The following is a 16,532-nucleotide window of genomic DNA, read 5'->3' as shown; positions in this document are numbered from 1 at the left end:
TGCCAGGTTTGCACCCTCTATAGCCCCTCTCCAGCCTGTTTCCATTTCTGGGCCATGGCCATGATGCCCGACAGATTCTTGACCTGCTGGTCGTCGGCCGGGAACACATAGTCGACAAACTCCTCGATAGTGCCGTCCTCGGCTGTGCGTCGCTTCTTGACGCGGCGCGGCATTTGCTTCTGCACCTTGTCCTGGTCCTCGTCCGACCCGTGGGTGTGCTCAAACGACAGCCAGGCGTTGAGCAACGTCACGCAATCCTCCTTTTGCTCGCCGTCACGTAACGTTTTGTATGCACGCTGGAAGATCTTGCGTGCCCGTGACTTGGCCTCATCGCTGACCTTCTCATCCGCGTCATCCTCAACTTCATCCTCCTCTTCTTCGTCATCCTCAGGGATGTTGAGCTCGAACTGGGCGTATGAGACCCATACCTTGACGTGGTCAGTCTTTTCCAGCAAACGCTCGTAGAGATCACGAGCATGCTCGTATTCACCCTCTTCCTCTTCAAAGTCAATAAAGGCCTTCCACGTCAGCTCGGGCATATCAAGAGAGTCCTGTGAAATGGCCAGGTTGAAAATAGCCCGGCAGCGATTAATATCGTCTAGGCCGCGCTCCAACTCGGCAAACTTGATCCACGTCTGGGAGTTGGATGGGTTCCATTCAATGTGCTTTTCGTAGAGTTGGCGACATCGCACAAATTCGAATACTGTATTTGTGTTATTAACTTTGTGTTTACATAGAAAAAAAGGGTGGCGGTCAAGGAAAACTCACGCTTCAGCTCCAGCTCAATGTAGCCACGGAAGCTCTTATCTTTTGGACACATACCGATTGCCGTGCCCATAGTTTTACGTGCCGCTGCTAAGTCACCCTGGCGGATCTCGAACTGAGCTTTCAAGAGCCATAGCTTCGAAAAAGTAAACTTCTTATGTGGCACTAGTTGCAAGGCCACCTTGTATACTTCATGAGCTCGAGGTATGTCTTGTGCAATTTCCTCCTCAAAGAGCGCAAAAAAGATGAAAAGGTAAATATACCGTCGCCAGTAACGCTTCTCCTCTACTGGCGGAATCTGCGCAATGGCTCTCTCGTAGACGTCACGAGCCCTGTCAATATCCAACGCGCTTTCTTCTAAGCGTGCCAAATCCAACCAAACGTCGTAGTTCGACGGCGTCTCCTTCAGTTGTGATTCGTATAGCGCCCGTCGCTTGGATAGCACTACATTCTCCAGACCATCCTTGTCGCCAAATTGCTTTTCAAAGGTCGTGTATTCGGCGTGTAACTCCCGAGACTTGGATCGCGGTAACCTGTCGAGAGCATACTTGTAGATGGCACGGGCGCGCTCATACTCCTTAAGCCGAGCCTCAAAACGGGCATAGGCAATGAACAGCTTCTCATTAACAAACATCTCACCCAGGGCCTCAACTGCAGCGCCAAAGACCTCCCGTACAAGCTCGCTGGTTCCATTTTCCTCCTCGAACTTGGCCCACTTGATCCAGTTGCGCGGCTCGGGATGCACCGCCGTAAAGCGCTCAAAAATATCACGACATCGGTCAAACTCGCCGTATCGCTTCTCAAACTTGATGTAGGCGCTCCACGCTGCTTCTTCGGGCTGCCACTGCATCCAGCGGTCAAAGACTTGTCTCGCACCAGGAATATTGCCCAACATTTCCTCCATGTACACATATTTGTACCAGAGTTTGTCAACGCGGGGTAGCCTTGTGACCGCACGGTCAAGGAGGTTTCGGGCATGGTTGATATTGCGTGTCTTCATCTCAGCCTCGATATAGCGCACAAAGAGTTGTACATCATTGGGATGTACGTCCATGGCACGTTCAAAGATGGACCGCGCTCGCGCATATTCCTTTTGCTCCATCTCCCAGGCCGCATAGCGCAGCCAGTTGTTCATGTTCATGCGATTACGCCGTACATAGTCTTCAAATTCGCGGCGTTTGCGACCCTGGAACTCATGAAGCTCTTCCAAATCCTCAAAGCGCTGCGTAGGCGCCTTGAGGTCTACTTCTTGTCTATCCACAGCTTCGCGCAGCAGCTGCTCAGCTGAGATCTGAACGGGCGCGGCGCCCTTATTCTTAACGCGCGGTGGACCACGAGACTCCATGATGGGCAATGTGTCGAGAGATGTAGAGTGACTCGGTCTAGGGAGGGGGGGCTTGGTTTTGAGTTTGCGGTTGCGTTCAAGACACTTAATAGTCCCAAGGCTGGAGGGGAAAGAGCGGAAAACTCAAGCTGAAAAGATAGAAATAAAACTGTGATTCGAATGGTCGATTAGCTGTTGGGTGGCAGCAAATAGAAGCTAGGAGCTATCACACGAGGTTCACGGTTAGATGTTAGAGGCTAGACAAGGCTCCTAAAAGAAAAGAAAAAGTGGACAAGGCTGTAGCTTGCAGAACAAGCTGATAAGAAGTCTAGCCAATAGATAAGCTTTATCTAGGGCTTGCCCCACTATTTCTAGCCTTGTCGCGATCGTCTTCGCATGTATTTTTCTAGCTGCAACCAATTTAACAAATTCCTCAGCCTTGTCATTCTTTTTCACCACTACAAACCGCCCATATCATCTTTGAAGCTACGCAGTCGCCCTATTTTCTTTTTTTTTCTTCACTCACTTTCAATCTATCGGATCTCCCTCATCAAGCGACTTTATCCAATACAGCTTGTCCGGCGCAGCCATGGCTACCCTTGCTGATGAACTTCTGCAGGACTTTGAGGACGATCTCGCGTCCGAAGAGGAAGCCCCTAATGAGGAGGGCCAGAGCAAGAATGATGGCTCCGAGCCTTGGTCGCTAGGCGGGGGTAGCGGTCTAAAGCCGATTTCTAGAGGCTTGGATGATATGGAGGATGATGAGGACGACGACGACGAAGATACAAATATGACAGACGACAATAGCCAGTCCGTACAGCCAGCCGAGGACGAGGAGGCGGCCAAGGTCAAGATTGAAAAGATGCAGTTAGGCGGTGTCACAGACGTCCGCAGTGTTGCGAATCTCATGCAAACACTCCAGCCAGTGCTTGAGGTATGTTTTTTAGAATGTTTCCCTTCCCCTTCTTGCTTGAACAGCATTTACATTGAACCACAGACATGAACCAAAACCTGACCATATGGACTCTCGTTTCGCAGAAAATCGAAAAGTTCAAGTCTGAACCGCAAACAAACATGATTGGCAACATCGAAGACCACCCCGAGTACCATCTCCTTACTCAGTCCAACGGACTCTCGACACATATCGACGGCGAGATTGTATTAGTGCACAAGTTCATTCGCGACCACTACTCTGTGCGCTTCCCAGAGCTCGAAACGCTAGTGACAAATCCTCTAGAGTATGCCAAGGTTGTCGCCATTCTTGGAAATGGCCCCATGGACGCCGACAGTATCAAATCCCTCCAAACTTCTACCGAAAACCCCCTCCAGACCACCCTGAGACAAGTACTAGATGGCCCGACTCTCCTGGTGGTGACCATGGAAGCGACCAAGTCCAAGGGGCAAGAAATGACGCCCGAGCAACTGAATCGCGTTTTGAGCGCCTGTGAGTTGCAGATCACACTGGACAAAGCCAAGACGACACTCACAGAGTACGTGCAGTCGCGCATGAACATCTTTGCGCCCAATCTCACAGTTCTCCTGGGCTCGCTGACTGCTGCCCAGTTGCTCAATGCTGCTGGTGGCCTGACTGGTCTGTCCAAAACTCCCGCCTGCAATATTGCCGCCTGGGGTTCAAAGAAGCAGGGCGGGCCCGGCATGGCCACCAACGTGGGTGTCCGGCAGCAAGGTTTCCTTTTCCACTCACCAATTATCAAGGGCATCCCTAGCGACCTCAAGCGTCAGGCCATGCGTATTGTCTCTGCTAAACTCGTTCTCGCCGCGCGTGCCGACCGCATCCATAACAGTCCTAGTGGTTCGCTCGGCGAAAGTCTACGCGAGGCTTGTCTTGAACGCCTGGACAAGCTAACCATTCCACCGCCAAACAAGGGCCAGCGCGCGCTACCTGTACCTGACGACAAACCCGCACGGAAACGAGGCGGCCGTCGTGCACGCAAGGCCAAGGAGGCGACAGCCATGACTGATTTGCGCAAGGCACAGAACCGTATGGTTTTTGGCAAGGAGGAGCTCGAAGTTGGCTTTGGCACTGGCGACAGTACTGTTGGCATGGGGATGATTGGCGCCTCCAACGATGGCCGCATCCGCAGTCTACAGGTGGACCAGCGCACACGTGCCAAGCTCAGCCAGAAGCACAAAGGGTGGGGCGGCTTGGCATCGTCAATCAACAGCGGCGCGGCATCCTCGCTACGGTCCGGCTATCTTGGCGGCGTGCAGCTGCCTGGCAACAGCGGCTTGCGCACTTCCGGCGTGGGCACAACAGTTGGAGCAGGCGGTAGCGGGGCCAGTGGACTGCAGTCCAGTTTAGCATTCACTCCAGTGCAAGGCCTCGAGCTTGTAGATCCCAAAATCCGTGAGGCAAACAAACGCAAACGCGAGGCAGACCAGGACAAGTGGTTCAAGAGCGGCACGTTTACGCAGGTTGGCGGAGGTTCTGGGTTCAAAGTGCCGGAACTGCCGGCGAGCAAGAGGATTGATACAGGAGCTGCCAAAATGGGGCCGCCGCCGGCAAAGCGCTAAAGAGGCTGGACTGGGCCAGGTGGGCCAGGTGGGGGCTGAGATCTGCGGGCCCATCGCAGTATCTTTGCTTATTTCTATTATGTAGTACTTTTTGTCGTTTTTGGCGGTATTTGCAAGGTAATCGGCGTTTAACTGGCAGGACACTCTTGTTGATTTTCTCGGAGGGACAATATCCACGTAAAATTGTATCGGTCTTTTGTTTCTGTATCTGCATCCATGCATCATAAAAATACGCCTCCAAGACTAACATGATGATGCCATAGCCCCCTTCAGGCATAGTGACATCATAGACACTTGACCCTATTCCTATTACGATCTACCCATCATAACGCCATCCAAAAAAGGATTCGTCTCAATGCTTCAACGGGCCCCATACAGCATGCGCAAGACGATGCCCTGCCCTGCAATTCCCCCGGCTTTATGTACTGATTGCAAGACGCTCCGCTCCGCCATTCAAGACGGGTAGACCAAAGTGTGATTTGGACCAGGGCTTCTTTGTGCAGCAAAGAGACACATCAATATAAGGTACACTTGCCTTATTGCCCCTTTTTTTTTTCATCATTACTTCTGCTTGCTCCTCCAAGCATCTAGCTTCTATCTCTATATTGCCATATTCTACGTTGCGTAAGCTACTACACTCGTTCTAGTTAACCATACGTTTTACCGTCAACATAAGCTCAGCTATATTCAACATGAGTTTTGATACAGGCCTGCAATCTTGGCCTTTTTCAACGCTCTCAGAGCCGTCACCAGCGCATGTAGCTGCTTTCTCGTTGATTTCCATATGCTTGATGCTGCCAACTTTAGTGGCACAAATTTGCTGTTACACGGGATGACAATAAGTGGGACTATCTCAACAACCTCATGCCTCGGCTCTGCGAGGTAAGGATTGAGACTCCATTCGCTTGAGCTAAGTTGATCCACGGCTGTGTAAGAGTTTTTCTATTGAACTGCTCCAGTGTCCCATTCGCATATTTTCTATCTTCAATACAAACTAAAGCGGACTACATAGTGATATGTAAGGTTCAAAGCTTAGATACAAGCATAGTACCAGCATATGTCCAGGCTTCCAGCTAAATCTTCTATAGTGTTTCAAGCTCTATTGATACGACTACTAACCCAGCTACCCCCGCGGCAGCCTTAGATATCAGTATTGTGCATGTGGCTGATTGGTGCCTAGAATCTAGCCCTGTCAGAACATGTAGCCTGGAACCCGGGCTTGATTCAGTTCAAATAACTCTGCTTTGTCATTCTGCGCAGCTTGGATGGCTCAGCGGCTCGCTTCCACGTCAGTGCAGATACGAACACACTGCATCACCAACGGCCATGGCATACTATATGCAGGTCTGTATTATCTTCAGTCGACGGCTACAGAAATATTACTGTCGACAGGTTTCATCCTTTGTGTCCGAGAGCATCTCTAGTAGCCAGCAAGAACAGCGTTTGTTTCATGGCACATACACATGTACACTTGCCTCTACTTCCCCGCCCGAAAGCAAATCAAGCTGCCCTCCTCCAGCGGAGAGACATTTGCAGCACCCGATACAAGGCCCAAAGGGTGTTTCTTCTGTCCTAGTCTTCGATGTAAGCCCTTTGATAAGGCAATTCAGTACACGAGAAGCTGTGACAAGGAAACGAGGTGCAACAGTTGATTGGTTGGTGGGTCGTTCAGACGAGCTTCCTGCGTTAAAGCCAGGTCAGGTTATCAGTAACAACAACGATTACATTTGAATGGCAGTAAGATTGAGGATGTATGGTATGTCCGGGATTCCGCAACCCGTACAATTGCTAGCGTGTGTCTCATACTCTCCCCCCCCCCTCCTCCTCCTCTCATACCTTTTTCTTTGATGAATAGAGGCATATGTTTGGCCTTTTGTAGTCTAGTGTCCAAAACTATTCAACCCGTCTGTCCTTGCTCCGGCCTTTGTTAGTAGTGGCGAAGAAACAAGTATCTTGTGCTGCCCTCCCCTAGCTTGCCCACTAGCCTTTTCGTTCATACATTTCATACTGTGCCATGTTTCTCGCCAAGGCTCGCATTCAATCTACCACTAGGGTAGAACCGTACGATATATATATTAGGGTTAACATAGGGTCTGTTGTAAGTGCCGGAAGAGGACATGGTTTGAGACAGTTCACTAAGAATCCAGGCTTTTTTGTAGATAGCTAGCATCTCGCTTGCACGAAAGAAAGGAAAGAAAGTGTGAGAGAGGCAGAGACACGGCGGTAATCTAGGGAAGAGATGAGCGGGGTCCAAACGGCTTTGAAAGGCCTGGAATTTTCTGCCCGCTCCTTCTGGGTCTTGGGTCTTTTGAGTAAAAGATATCTGCAAAGAGGGGGCAAGAAACAGGGCCAGTCTGGCTTGGGTGGTTGCATGCAGCGAGGTGTGGACTTCAAGGGAGGAATATTCTTCTGATAGGGAGAGAATAGGCTACTGGAGAAGAGGAAAGAGGGGGTTCTGATGTTCTGCAGTGGGTGTGAAGAAGGAAAAGAAAGACAAATAGAAGTCTCGCTACTGTAGGGTAGAATCTTTCGCTGTTCTTGATACTAGGGGGATCAGGATACGACCGGAGAAGCACAAGGGACCTCTGGCTTGCTCAGCATCTGCATGCATGAGTAAGGCAGACCTGACTGGATATATATGCACACGCCCCGGGGGTGTGGTTAAGAAACGAGAGACATGGAGAAAGACAAGGGCTGCAAAGAGGCATTGAGAGAAAATCACCTCTAAGACTGAGACATGATGAGGGCGAGTGATGGGGATACAGACACGGGGTGATATGAGGGAACAAGGGGAAGAGGGAGCGGCCGGAGCCAGAGCAGCACACGCACGCCCGCACGCCCGCACACATAAATGCTGCACACGACTAGACTAGACTAAAGTTCCGCTGTAAACGCCTCGGCACCTCGTGATGCCTGGGCAGCAGAGCAGAGGCGCGTAGTAGCGGGAAAATGTGACAAGAGAAGAGTTGGAAATAGAGATAAAAAGATTAAAAGAAAAAAAGGAAAAAGAATATTCAGGCTGGGCCTCGGAACTTCTAATTCAGCCCAAGTCAAGTCCAGCTCTAGTCCAATGCAAGCCGGATCAGGCCAGGCCAGGCCAGGCCAGGCCAATCGATATTCAGCCCAGGCCGGGGACCAAGATGAATGATCGTAGATATCCTTATCCAAACTATCCCAGTCAACAAGCATCCGTATGTTTGGACGTGGCGATACAATGGTTCTCTCGAACAGGCAAGCGATAGGTGTCTCTTACTTGTCACTTGGACAAATGGAGAGACAACAAGACAACAAGGTGAATGGGGCCCCAGGACACCGGCCAACTCCAGTCGTCTGTGCCTCTTTGTGACGCAGCGATGATATCAGAAGGCCGCTTCGCTTAGAGCCCGAGGGGCTGTGCTTAGCTGTGCCAGATAGCCTTGGGTTCTCCAAAGCCCAGCTGAGCTTGGATGGGTGGTCTTGAGAACAGGTGATGGATGGTCCCCAACTCCTTTTATTTTTGCATTTCTCTTGTTTCAATATTTCCCTTCCTCAGGGTTCAGCTGCACCGTTTAGGAGTAGACGGATAACAGAGGCCAAGCCCCTAACTTTTGGCTGACTGGCAAAGCTGGTGCTCATTAGGATGAAGGAAGACAGGAAATATGAAGGCAAGAAGGGGTCTTGGGGCCAAGGGGGGGAGGGCAGAAACAAAGAGCGAAGAGCCGAGGCTAGTCGTGATAGTAAAGTATCAAGAAGGGGAGAGGGAAGGAGCAGGACCTGCATGAGGACGACCGGGTGCGGTGGTACAACAGTGCACACATCATAAACGTGCCGCTATTTCTTGGCAGAGGTAAAAGAAAATAATAAAAGAATCACCAAAGAATGAATGAAAAAGAAATAGCAAAAAAGAACTAAAAAAGAACTAAGAGACTAAGCAGATACAAGGTCCACCGTGCAGGGAACTGATGACCTCTTTTCGGGGTCCACGAAGCCCCAAAACAGGGAACATAGCTGTAAGATGGGACCACTGGCAGCACTCGTAGGGGTCAGGATATCTTGGTGTCCTGCATATGTGAAAAGGTCTATCCATGGTGCTGGTGCTGATGCTGGTGCTGGTGCTGGTGCTGGTGCTGGTGCTGGTGCTGGTCCTAGTCCTAGTCCTGGCGCTGGTGCCCGCGCTGGGCGCCTCCCCTCCCGGCAGCATAGCTAGTGAAGCTTCTGCTGGAGCGTGAAGCGGCTTGGTGTTGAGATAGTGTCGTGCATCCTTGCCACTGTAGGTGCTGGTGGCCGATGATTGGCGACTTGCGTGTTAACAGCAACGACGGTTCCAGTTTCTCTCGGCTCAACGCCAGAACCAGTGCCAGTTGGTCCCGAGATCCAGTCCCAGACAGGCAGGCTTTCGCCACTTTGCTAAGCACTTGGAGGGGGAAGTGCACAGCACCAGATACTTGGGCGGGGCTGGCGGACTTGCAAAGTTAGGGCTTTTGCTTTTAGGCTTGTCTGTGTCCATCTCTCTCTTTTACTGGCTGCGGGCTAGATCGGGAACAGTCTGTCTAACAAGCAGAGAGGGTCTTTGTAGTGGCCAGTCTTGGCACTAGGTTGCTTGATTCCGCGCTTCGCTTGGTGTTCCGTCCTTTGGCCCTCTTCGCCTTAGTTCATGATAAGAGCGGCGATTTCAACCTCGGCACTACTATAAGCAAAATGTCGAGCTAGCAGAGGGCCTACGCTAGCGACTGAAAAGATATGTATCGAGTAGGTTTAGGAGCTGGAGAAAGGACTGATGTTAGGTCGCAGCAACTTCAGCTCCGTGTGTTGCAATATTAGCTATAAAATAAAGCCAAAACATTGTAGCTACGTGAGAGGGGAGTTAGTGGGTGGATCTTGAATTAGGGCAAGGTCCTCGTCTATATTCAGCGTCACAGGCGCTATAACAAACATAGGCCGCCTGTATTTTAGGCCATGGGGCCCAAGATAGTGCTGTAATCAACACTACGCCCACTGTATTTACACCACTAAACCGCCACTTACACGCTTCTCCTCCTCACCACAATGTCTTTTCCTCTCTCCAAGCCGAGCAGCCAGGGAAACAAAAAACGCCACTACGATCTCACCTGAGCTATGGATCCAAAGCCTGGAAAGGTTAAAGCTTGGCTGCTCTTGTTTGCCTGCATTGGGGACACAAAACGAAGGTCAGTCGCCTCGTACCCATCCAGCAGCAGCTTCCAACCAGCCTATAGCAAGCATAGTACCTAGTACCATCGAGACCACAGAAGCCAACGCTGCACGACAGCTGTGCGGTTATTGGCGTCTAGTCAGACCCCCAACAGAGGGGGCGGCATAGACAGAATGCATGCAAGATAAGGCTCACCTGGTTTCCCTTGCTCCCCGCGTCCCTTTTCTCCTCCCGTCCTGCAGGTCTCGACACGTCGGCAGCAGGCAGAGAATCAATGAGAGGACAAGAGAAGAAATGGAGGGGTAGACAAGACGAAATGCATTAGCTGTATGGATAACCCTAGCGTTCATCCCGAAGCAAACATCCCTCCTCTAGCCTCTTCCCATCGGCCCTCCGGCCTTATAAGCCCTCGTCTTTTATTTCCTTTCAGCTCCATGGCACAAGGGACGACAAAGGGTCTCTCGTTCGTTCGCTTCCACGGCCAAACAGGCCAGACTCGTTAGCCAAAGATGAGAAGAGCCGCCAAGAATGTCTGTGCATGCTAATGCCACCGGCCAGTAAGAAAGCAGAGTAAGAATGGTAAGAGCAAGAATATCAGTAGCCAAGTTGCTTGGGGGCTAAAGCTAAAGCAGAAGAAAGCGAAAAGGTAGAGGCGAGGGAAGCGAGGAGGGGGGCAAGGAAGGATGCACAAGAAAAGCCTACCATTTTCCTTCTTTTCCTCCTCCAACTCTGCGCGGATGGTCTAAACCGCTTTGAGGACTGATTTCCAAATCTTCCCGCATCCAGACCAGCCTGGATTTTCTTGTTCCCTTGCAGAGTTCAAGGATGTTCGGTCTAGGGGACGAGAAAGAAGAAGAGAGAGAGAGAGAGAGAGAGAGAGCTGATAAAAGAAGGAAGGGGGGGGGGAGTATCCGGCGATTTAGAAAATTGGCCTATTCTCCAATCTAGCCGCTTGATGTGCAGGAGAGGGCCTGCATGGCACACATACTACATGATCTTGTGCACCTGTCCTGTGCACCTGTCCTGTGCACCCGTGCACCTGCTGGCTACCCGTTTGCCAAAGCGGAAGGATGGGGGGGGGGGGGGGGAAGAAAGAGGGAGCGGGAGTCTATTCCTCATGGGCCCTTTGGCTCTTTGGTGCCGTTTCCTTTATTTTCTCTTTGTTTATCTACATACCGAATAGGCCGAGCATAGCGACAACAGCTGCCTTTCTAAAAGGAAATCTTGCCAAAGAACTGGATTAATGGCGCGTCCTACAGCCCACTAGAGCTATGGAAGAAAGACGTCATTAAAATCGACAAACACCAACGAGAGGAAGGCGAAAAGGGAAAAAGTAAACAGACAAGCGATATCTAGAGCATTCAGCAGTAAGCATAGGCATAGAGTGGCAATAGACCATGGGGTTTAGCTCAGGGTCTCTTACTTACTTAGCAGAGAAAGAGAGGGAAAAGGAGGGAAGGGGGCGAGAAGAGGCGGGAGGGGGGGGGGGGGGTAGAGAAGTAAACGAGAAAGTGGAAAAGAAAAGACTGCAAGAACGGGAGAGGAGGGGGGGGAATGAGAGAAAATAGACTGGCCGTTTTTCGGCTTTTGGTCGTTGACGGAACTGGATCTTTGTCGTGGGGAGTGGGAGACGATGGATGACTGACGGTCGATTACCACATCTTGTGGCGGGGACCCCCTCCCCCTCTTCTTCCTCATGTTTTCTTTTTCTTCTTTTGGCCACAGCACAGCATACCGGACGGCTGATGAACACTCCTGAATCTCTTGGTGTCTGACTGCCTCTGTCCGCATATTTCTCTCGTCTAAGCAGCTAATCCCGCGTGTTCTTCATGCACGTCTTGGAAATTCACCCCCGTCGTCCGTATCGATGCATACAACCACCTCCTTCCCGACATGTTTCGTGCATTCGTTTCTTCGCTACACCGTCTGTGCTCAAACGGAATGCCATCGGAAATAAAGCGGCCTGACAGCGATTGACAGCAGTGAATGAGCAGGGACCTAACCTGTTGGCGTTGGTGCAGGGACTTAGACTTGGACTAGCCTTAGTTAACCTCAAGTTTACTTGGACTAACTTACCTTGCCTTTGCTGCTTGGCTAGCACGCTTTTTGTGTCCGCTTAGTTCAGCCCAGACTTTGTAGGAAGAGGAAATAGACAAATATTCCAGCGAAGAGAGAAAAAAAATAGGAAGAAAAAAAAAAGCTGGACGAGCTTGACCCAATGCAGGTCCAGCAAAAACGTTCGTTCGTCTCCTTTTTTTTTTCTTTACCATTAACGGCCTCTTTTTACGCTGTCTCTCAGGCTTGCTTTCTTAGCTGGACCCTCCGCCGCAAGTGAGAGAGACTTCATCAGTAAATAAGATCGTTACCACAAAGGCCCCTTCCACAAATGGATATAAGAAATAAAAGAGGCGGACGAAGAGTAAAACAAAAATAAATAGAAAAAAGAAAAAAAATACAAGCGGCTAATAATCTCACAGAGACCCCGACATCAGAAGATAGGCGGTGCCAAGTTCCCCCGCAAAAACACGCTGGACTTGAGATTGGATTGGTGGACTCGAGCAGGACTCGAGAAGACTCGAGGACTCGAGATCTGACTCGATAAAATGCAACTGCATTTTATCGCCGGCTAGCCAACTGAAACAGGGGTGTGTCTAGTACATATTTTCAACCCCACACCCCTCAGAGCCAGGCTGTTTGCAGGCTGTGAACTCGAGGAGCGCTTCTTTCTAAGGTTCTAGGTGTCTATCAAGACGAAGTGGTATATAATTATTGGTGACCATCTTCTCTCGCGAGGCAAATCTCGCTTTTCCTCTTTACCAACCAAGCCTCTTTTTTCCTTTTTCCCTTCCAGATACAAAGACGGTCCTGGTTAGCATCTTCTCTAGAAAACAAAATAACAACAACTAACTACAAACTACCTGACCTGCCTTGCTCAACTTCGTCCCGCTCTATTTCTCTCTCATATACAATGAAGCGCCAAGCCAATCTCCCTCCCATTTCTACTTCTCTGCACTCTTCCTCTCAAGTCCCCCGCTACGTCTCACTCCCTCCACCTGGCTCTACGACCTCTGCATCCCCCGGCTCAGACTACATGCACAACCCATCGCCACGCGCTGCGATGTGGTCCCCAAAAACACGCCAGGACAGAGACAGGATGGACATTGACACACCCACTTCCGCTGGCTTCTGCCACAGTGCTGAAAGCGCCTCCTCCTCTGTCTCTGCCTTCTTCCCCCAAAATGCCCATGGTCCCTTTCAGGCAGCTGAGAGTCTCACGATGGACTACAGATCCATTAGTGAGCATATCCGCCGCCACCGCAACAGCCATGCCCAGCCCCGCCCTCACACCCGCTCTCAGTCCCAGTCCCACTCTCGCTCCCGATCCCACTCCCACTTCCACTCTTTCTCGCAGCCTCAATCTCCTGTTCGCTCGTCCCTCAACCACCGTCATATTCGCCGAAGCAGCGACTCTGACTCCACAACAGCAACAGAGAGCCAGCGCAGGCTAGCGTCCTTTGCATCTCTATCTTCACTAGAGGCTGAGTACGATGAAGAGAGTGGCTTTGCCGGAGACTTTGAGCTTCCTCTTTCTCAAGAGCCCCAGAGCCTGTCGCCTATAGACCGCCGTCGTCTTGTGCGCGCTCTTCTACGTGACAAGGCCCGTACTAACAAAGGCAAAAAGAGCAAGTACAGTGTTCCTGTAAGCTACATTAGCGATGAGGGCTCCATCAAAAAGCGCTGGCTTTGCCTGCGTTGTGGCTACCCGGCCAGTACATCAGGCCATGCCTCTCGTCACCACAACACTGTGCACGAGATCGACCGTCCCTTTGCGTGCCGCCTGCCCAATTGCCGCCATGGCTTCAAGCGCCATGACAACCAAGTGCAGCATGAAAAGACACGCCACAACCTGGACTTGGACCTGCCCGGGTTTGACCCCGATGGAAGCCAGTGGCGGCGTGCACTTGCCGAGGAAGAAGCCTCTAAGCACCGCCGGAACGTTCGCAGAGGTCCCAACCACTTGCGTCAGAAGTCATCCATCTCGTCGACGTCTTCGGATTGGTACTTTGACAGAGCTGGCATGCTCCCTCGTGCTCCTGTAGCAATTGCTCCCGCGCCTGCGCCTGCGCCCGTTCCTGTCCCTACCGTTGCTTCTGCTCCTGTTTCTACCACTGCTGCTATCAAAGCTTCTGCCAAGACTCCCGCTAAGACTTCTATCAAGGCTTCTGACAAGACCTGCCTTGCTGCTACTGTTAATGTTCCTGTTTCCACCTCAACCGTAGCCTCGGATGCTTCTGCTCCTCCCACGCGCCAGGACTACCGCCATTCGCTAGTATTCCTGTGTGGCGATGATTCTGAGTCTTCCCAGCCCTCATCTGCTCCACACTCAGTCACTCTGCCACCCCTCACTTGGACGCCCCGCGGTTCCATCTCCAGCCATTCAGGAGATCCGTCGCACCGCACACATCACCGCCAGCTACCATCCATCTCGCTCTCGCATTCATCCTTCCAGGGCTCCGAGTATGAGCTTTCAGCTGCTGAGACATCGCCTGCGGGTCGCAACAGCTTCCGCCCGACTGAGCCCCTGGGCGCGGCTCCTCACTTCCAAATTCCCAACTACCAGCAGTCTGCATCCTATACGCAGCACCACCAGCCGGCGACAGTCTGGACTTCGCGGTAGTGCTCTAACTGTTGGTTTTTTTCTTGCTTTTTGTTCTTGGGTTCTATGGCTTTTACGACATCTTCTGATTATAATTTGGGTTGCCCGCAAGGGCTTTTATTTCTTTCTTTTTAGGGCGGCGTTATTTTCTATATGGCGTGGGGTATGAACCGGCTCGTAAATAGTAGGCTTTTGTACTATATATATCATTACCATTGAATTCTACTTTCTCAATCAGTGTTATTATATTATATTTCATGCTGTATTTCCAAGATCACCTTCTTGTTCCCCCTTGTACCTGTATACTCTCACCATAGTTCCTCCATCTCTGCACACAACGTGGCCATCTCCTGCTGCTCGTCTGTTCCACAAACTAGAAGTCCCTTCCTGGCCGTGTCTCTTCCCACACTCACGACCTCTCCTCCGGCCACGCCCTTGACCCCCTCATTCCGGGTATTGTCAATCTCAAACCCCAAGCATTCAACAGCGTTGCCTACAGCCTTTCGCAGCTTAGCCGAACGCTCTCCAATTCCGCCGGCAAACACCAATGCATCAACCTCACCACCCAGGGCCACAAAATAGCTACCCACAAACCCCGCAATGCGGTCTACAAACATCGCAAAGGCGAGTTTGCACTCAGCGCTTTCCGACGCTGCGATACGTCCAAAGTCCGTTGTCCCCGTCAACGCCTTCCAGCCAGCCTCCTTGTTCAGGATCTCCTCAGCCCGCGAAATGTGCAGCTCCTGCGTAGCTTGCGGTGCCAGCCGGCCTACATTGCTCGCGTAGTGGAACACTAAGCTTGGGTCTACGCTCCCCGAGCGCGTTGCCCCTGGAAGACCAGCCAGCGGAGTCAAGCCCATCGACGTATCCACACTATGACCACCGCGTATTGCGCATGCACTGGCTCCGCTACCAAGATGCAATGCGATGATGTTCACGTCTTCTGATGGCTTGCTCAAATGCGCTGCCACAGACCTCACAATGAATGAGTACGATAGGCCGTGGAAGCCGTACTTCCGTAGTTGGTTCTTGCCCGCGACCTTCAGGTCGATTGGGTACGTCCGTACATGCTCGGGCAAGGTGGAATGGAACTGCGAGTCAAAGCAGGCCACATTAGTCGCAGTTGGGAGCTGCTTAGCACACGATCGCACAATAGACAGAGCCGGGCCGTTATGCAGCGGTGCAAGCTCGGTGAGCTCCTCTAGCCGGCGGAACGTAGACATGCCGATTACTTCCGGTGCTGCGTAGTCACCGCCATGGACAATTCGATGGGTGACCACATTGATATCAGACGTGGTGTTGATTTCCGATAGCTCCTTAGACTCTGTGAGCACCTTGAGAATATACGCAAAGGCTTCGTCCTGTGACGATATTTTTGGGCAGTCAAGGTCCTTCTTTTCCCCGCCTTCCATAAAGCTGGCAGATGCCGGGGGTGCCGTAAGCCCGCTGACCTGTGCTTCCCCAAGCAGCTTTGGCTTGGAATTCTGCACGCCCTTGAAGACGGACGCCTTAACGGAGCTTGAGCCGGCATTGACAGCAAGAATGATTTTGGATACCATTTTGGGCGGGTGTTATAGAAATTTTCGAGAACATGTAGATATGCACACAAAACCCATAGGTCGGGCACATACGAGGGAGGAATTTATACGCTACGGTACGCCATAGCCAGTCTCCAATGCAGCTCTCGACGGAACCGGACATCAGTCAGCTTCTCATGTAAACCGTGCTAGTCGGTCATGATTAGTAAACCCTAATCAGGGTTATGTCATTGCCTCAAATCTAGTAGTAGCTGCCCTATTGGTCGTACATAGTACATGCCTCGAGGTCAAGTCCTTATTCTCCACAATTGCTTGCTCTCCACTCGCCCTTATTTACTTCAAAGCTCCACCCCTCCTTCCGCAACCAGCATAGCGTGTCTGTCATTGGTCAAGGCAAAGGACAAGAGAGAGTTTCGCCCTTGTCTCTTCTCGAGCTGTTATTTTTATTGCTCTGCTTGTCGCAAAGCTTCGTTTATAAATGCAGACAGTTGCGTTTCTCTGAATTGTTTTGGCCCAAGTCACCCCCATACATCTACCGCACGATTTACACCCCTCCCCTCTCCA

The 16,532-nt window shown here is 51.3% G+C and overlaps 4 protein-coding genes across 4 annotated transcripts; 2 read left to right on the top strand and 2 right to left on the bottom strand.

Annotated features, from left to right (window-relative positions):
- Positions 1–17: 17 nt before the first annotated feature.
- On the bottom strand, positions 18–2,110 carry HOO65_030237 (Pre-mRNA-splicing factor clf1; the record flags this gene model as incomplete). Its single annotated transcript, XM_071001990.1, has 2 exons — positions 18–703; positions 769–2,110. 2 exons carry the CDS (start codon positions 2,108–2,110, stop codon positions 18–20), a joined length of 2,028 nt encoding a protein of 675 aa, XP_070859916.1.
- A 568-nt stretch (positions 2,111–2,678) lies between these two features.
- HOO65_030236 (Prp31 C terminal domain-containing protein) lies at positions 2,679–4,624 on the top strand (the record flags this gene model as incomplete). Its single annotated transcript, XM_071002028.1, has 2 exons — positions 2,679–3,023; positions 3,128–4,624. 2 exons carry the CDS (start codon positions 2,679–2,681, stop codon positions 4,622–4,624), a joined length of 1,842 nt encoding a protein of 613 aa, XP_070859915.1.
- An 8,117-nt stretch (positions 4,625–12,741) lies between these two features.
- Positions 12,742–14,451, top strand: HOO65_030235 (Transcriptional regulator NRG1; the record flags this gene model as incomplete). The annotated part of the gene is made up of 1 exon (XM_071000357.1): positions 12,742–14,451. One exon carries the CDS (start codon positions 12,742–12,744, stop codon positions 14,449–14,451), a length of 1,710 nt encoding a protein of 569 aa, XP_070859914.1.
- A 287-nt stretch (positions 14,452–14,738) lies between these two features.
- Positions 14,739–15,989, bottom strand: HOO65_030234 (Acetate kinase; the record flags this gene model as incomplete). Its single annotated transcript, XM_071000356.1, has 1 exon — positions 14,739–15,989. The coding sequence occupies one exon, from the start codon at positions 15,987–15,989 to the stop codon at positions 14,739–14,741; it is 1,251 nt and encodes a 416-aa protein (XP_070859913.1).
- Between the last annotated feature and the right edge of the window lie 543 nt (positions 15,990–16,532).

The sequence above is a fragment of the Ceratocystis lukuohia genome (assembly GCF_044167205.1).
Source record: "Ceratocystis lukuohia strain C4212 chromosome Unknown Supercontig3_pilon, whole genome shotgun sequence".
Taxonomy (NCBI): Eukaryota; Fungi; Ascomycota; class Sordariomycetes; order Microascales; family Ceratocystidaceae; genus Ceratocystis; species Ceratocystis lukuohia.
This window is presented reverse-complemented; position numbering and strand designations above follow the sequence as displayed.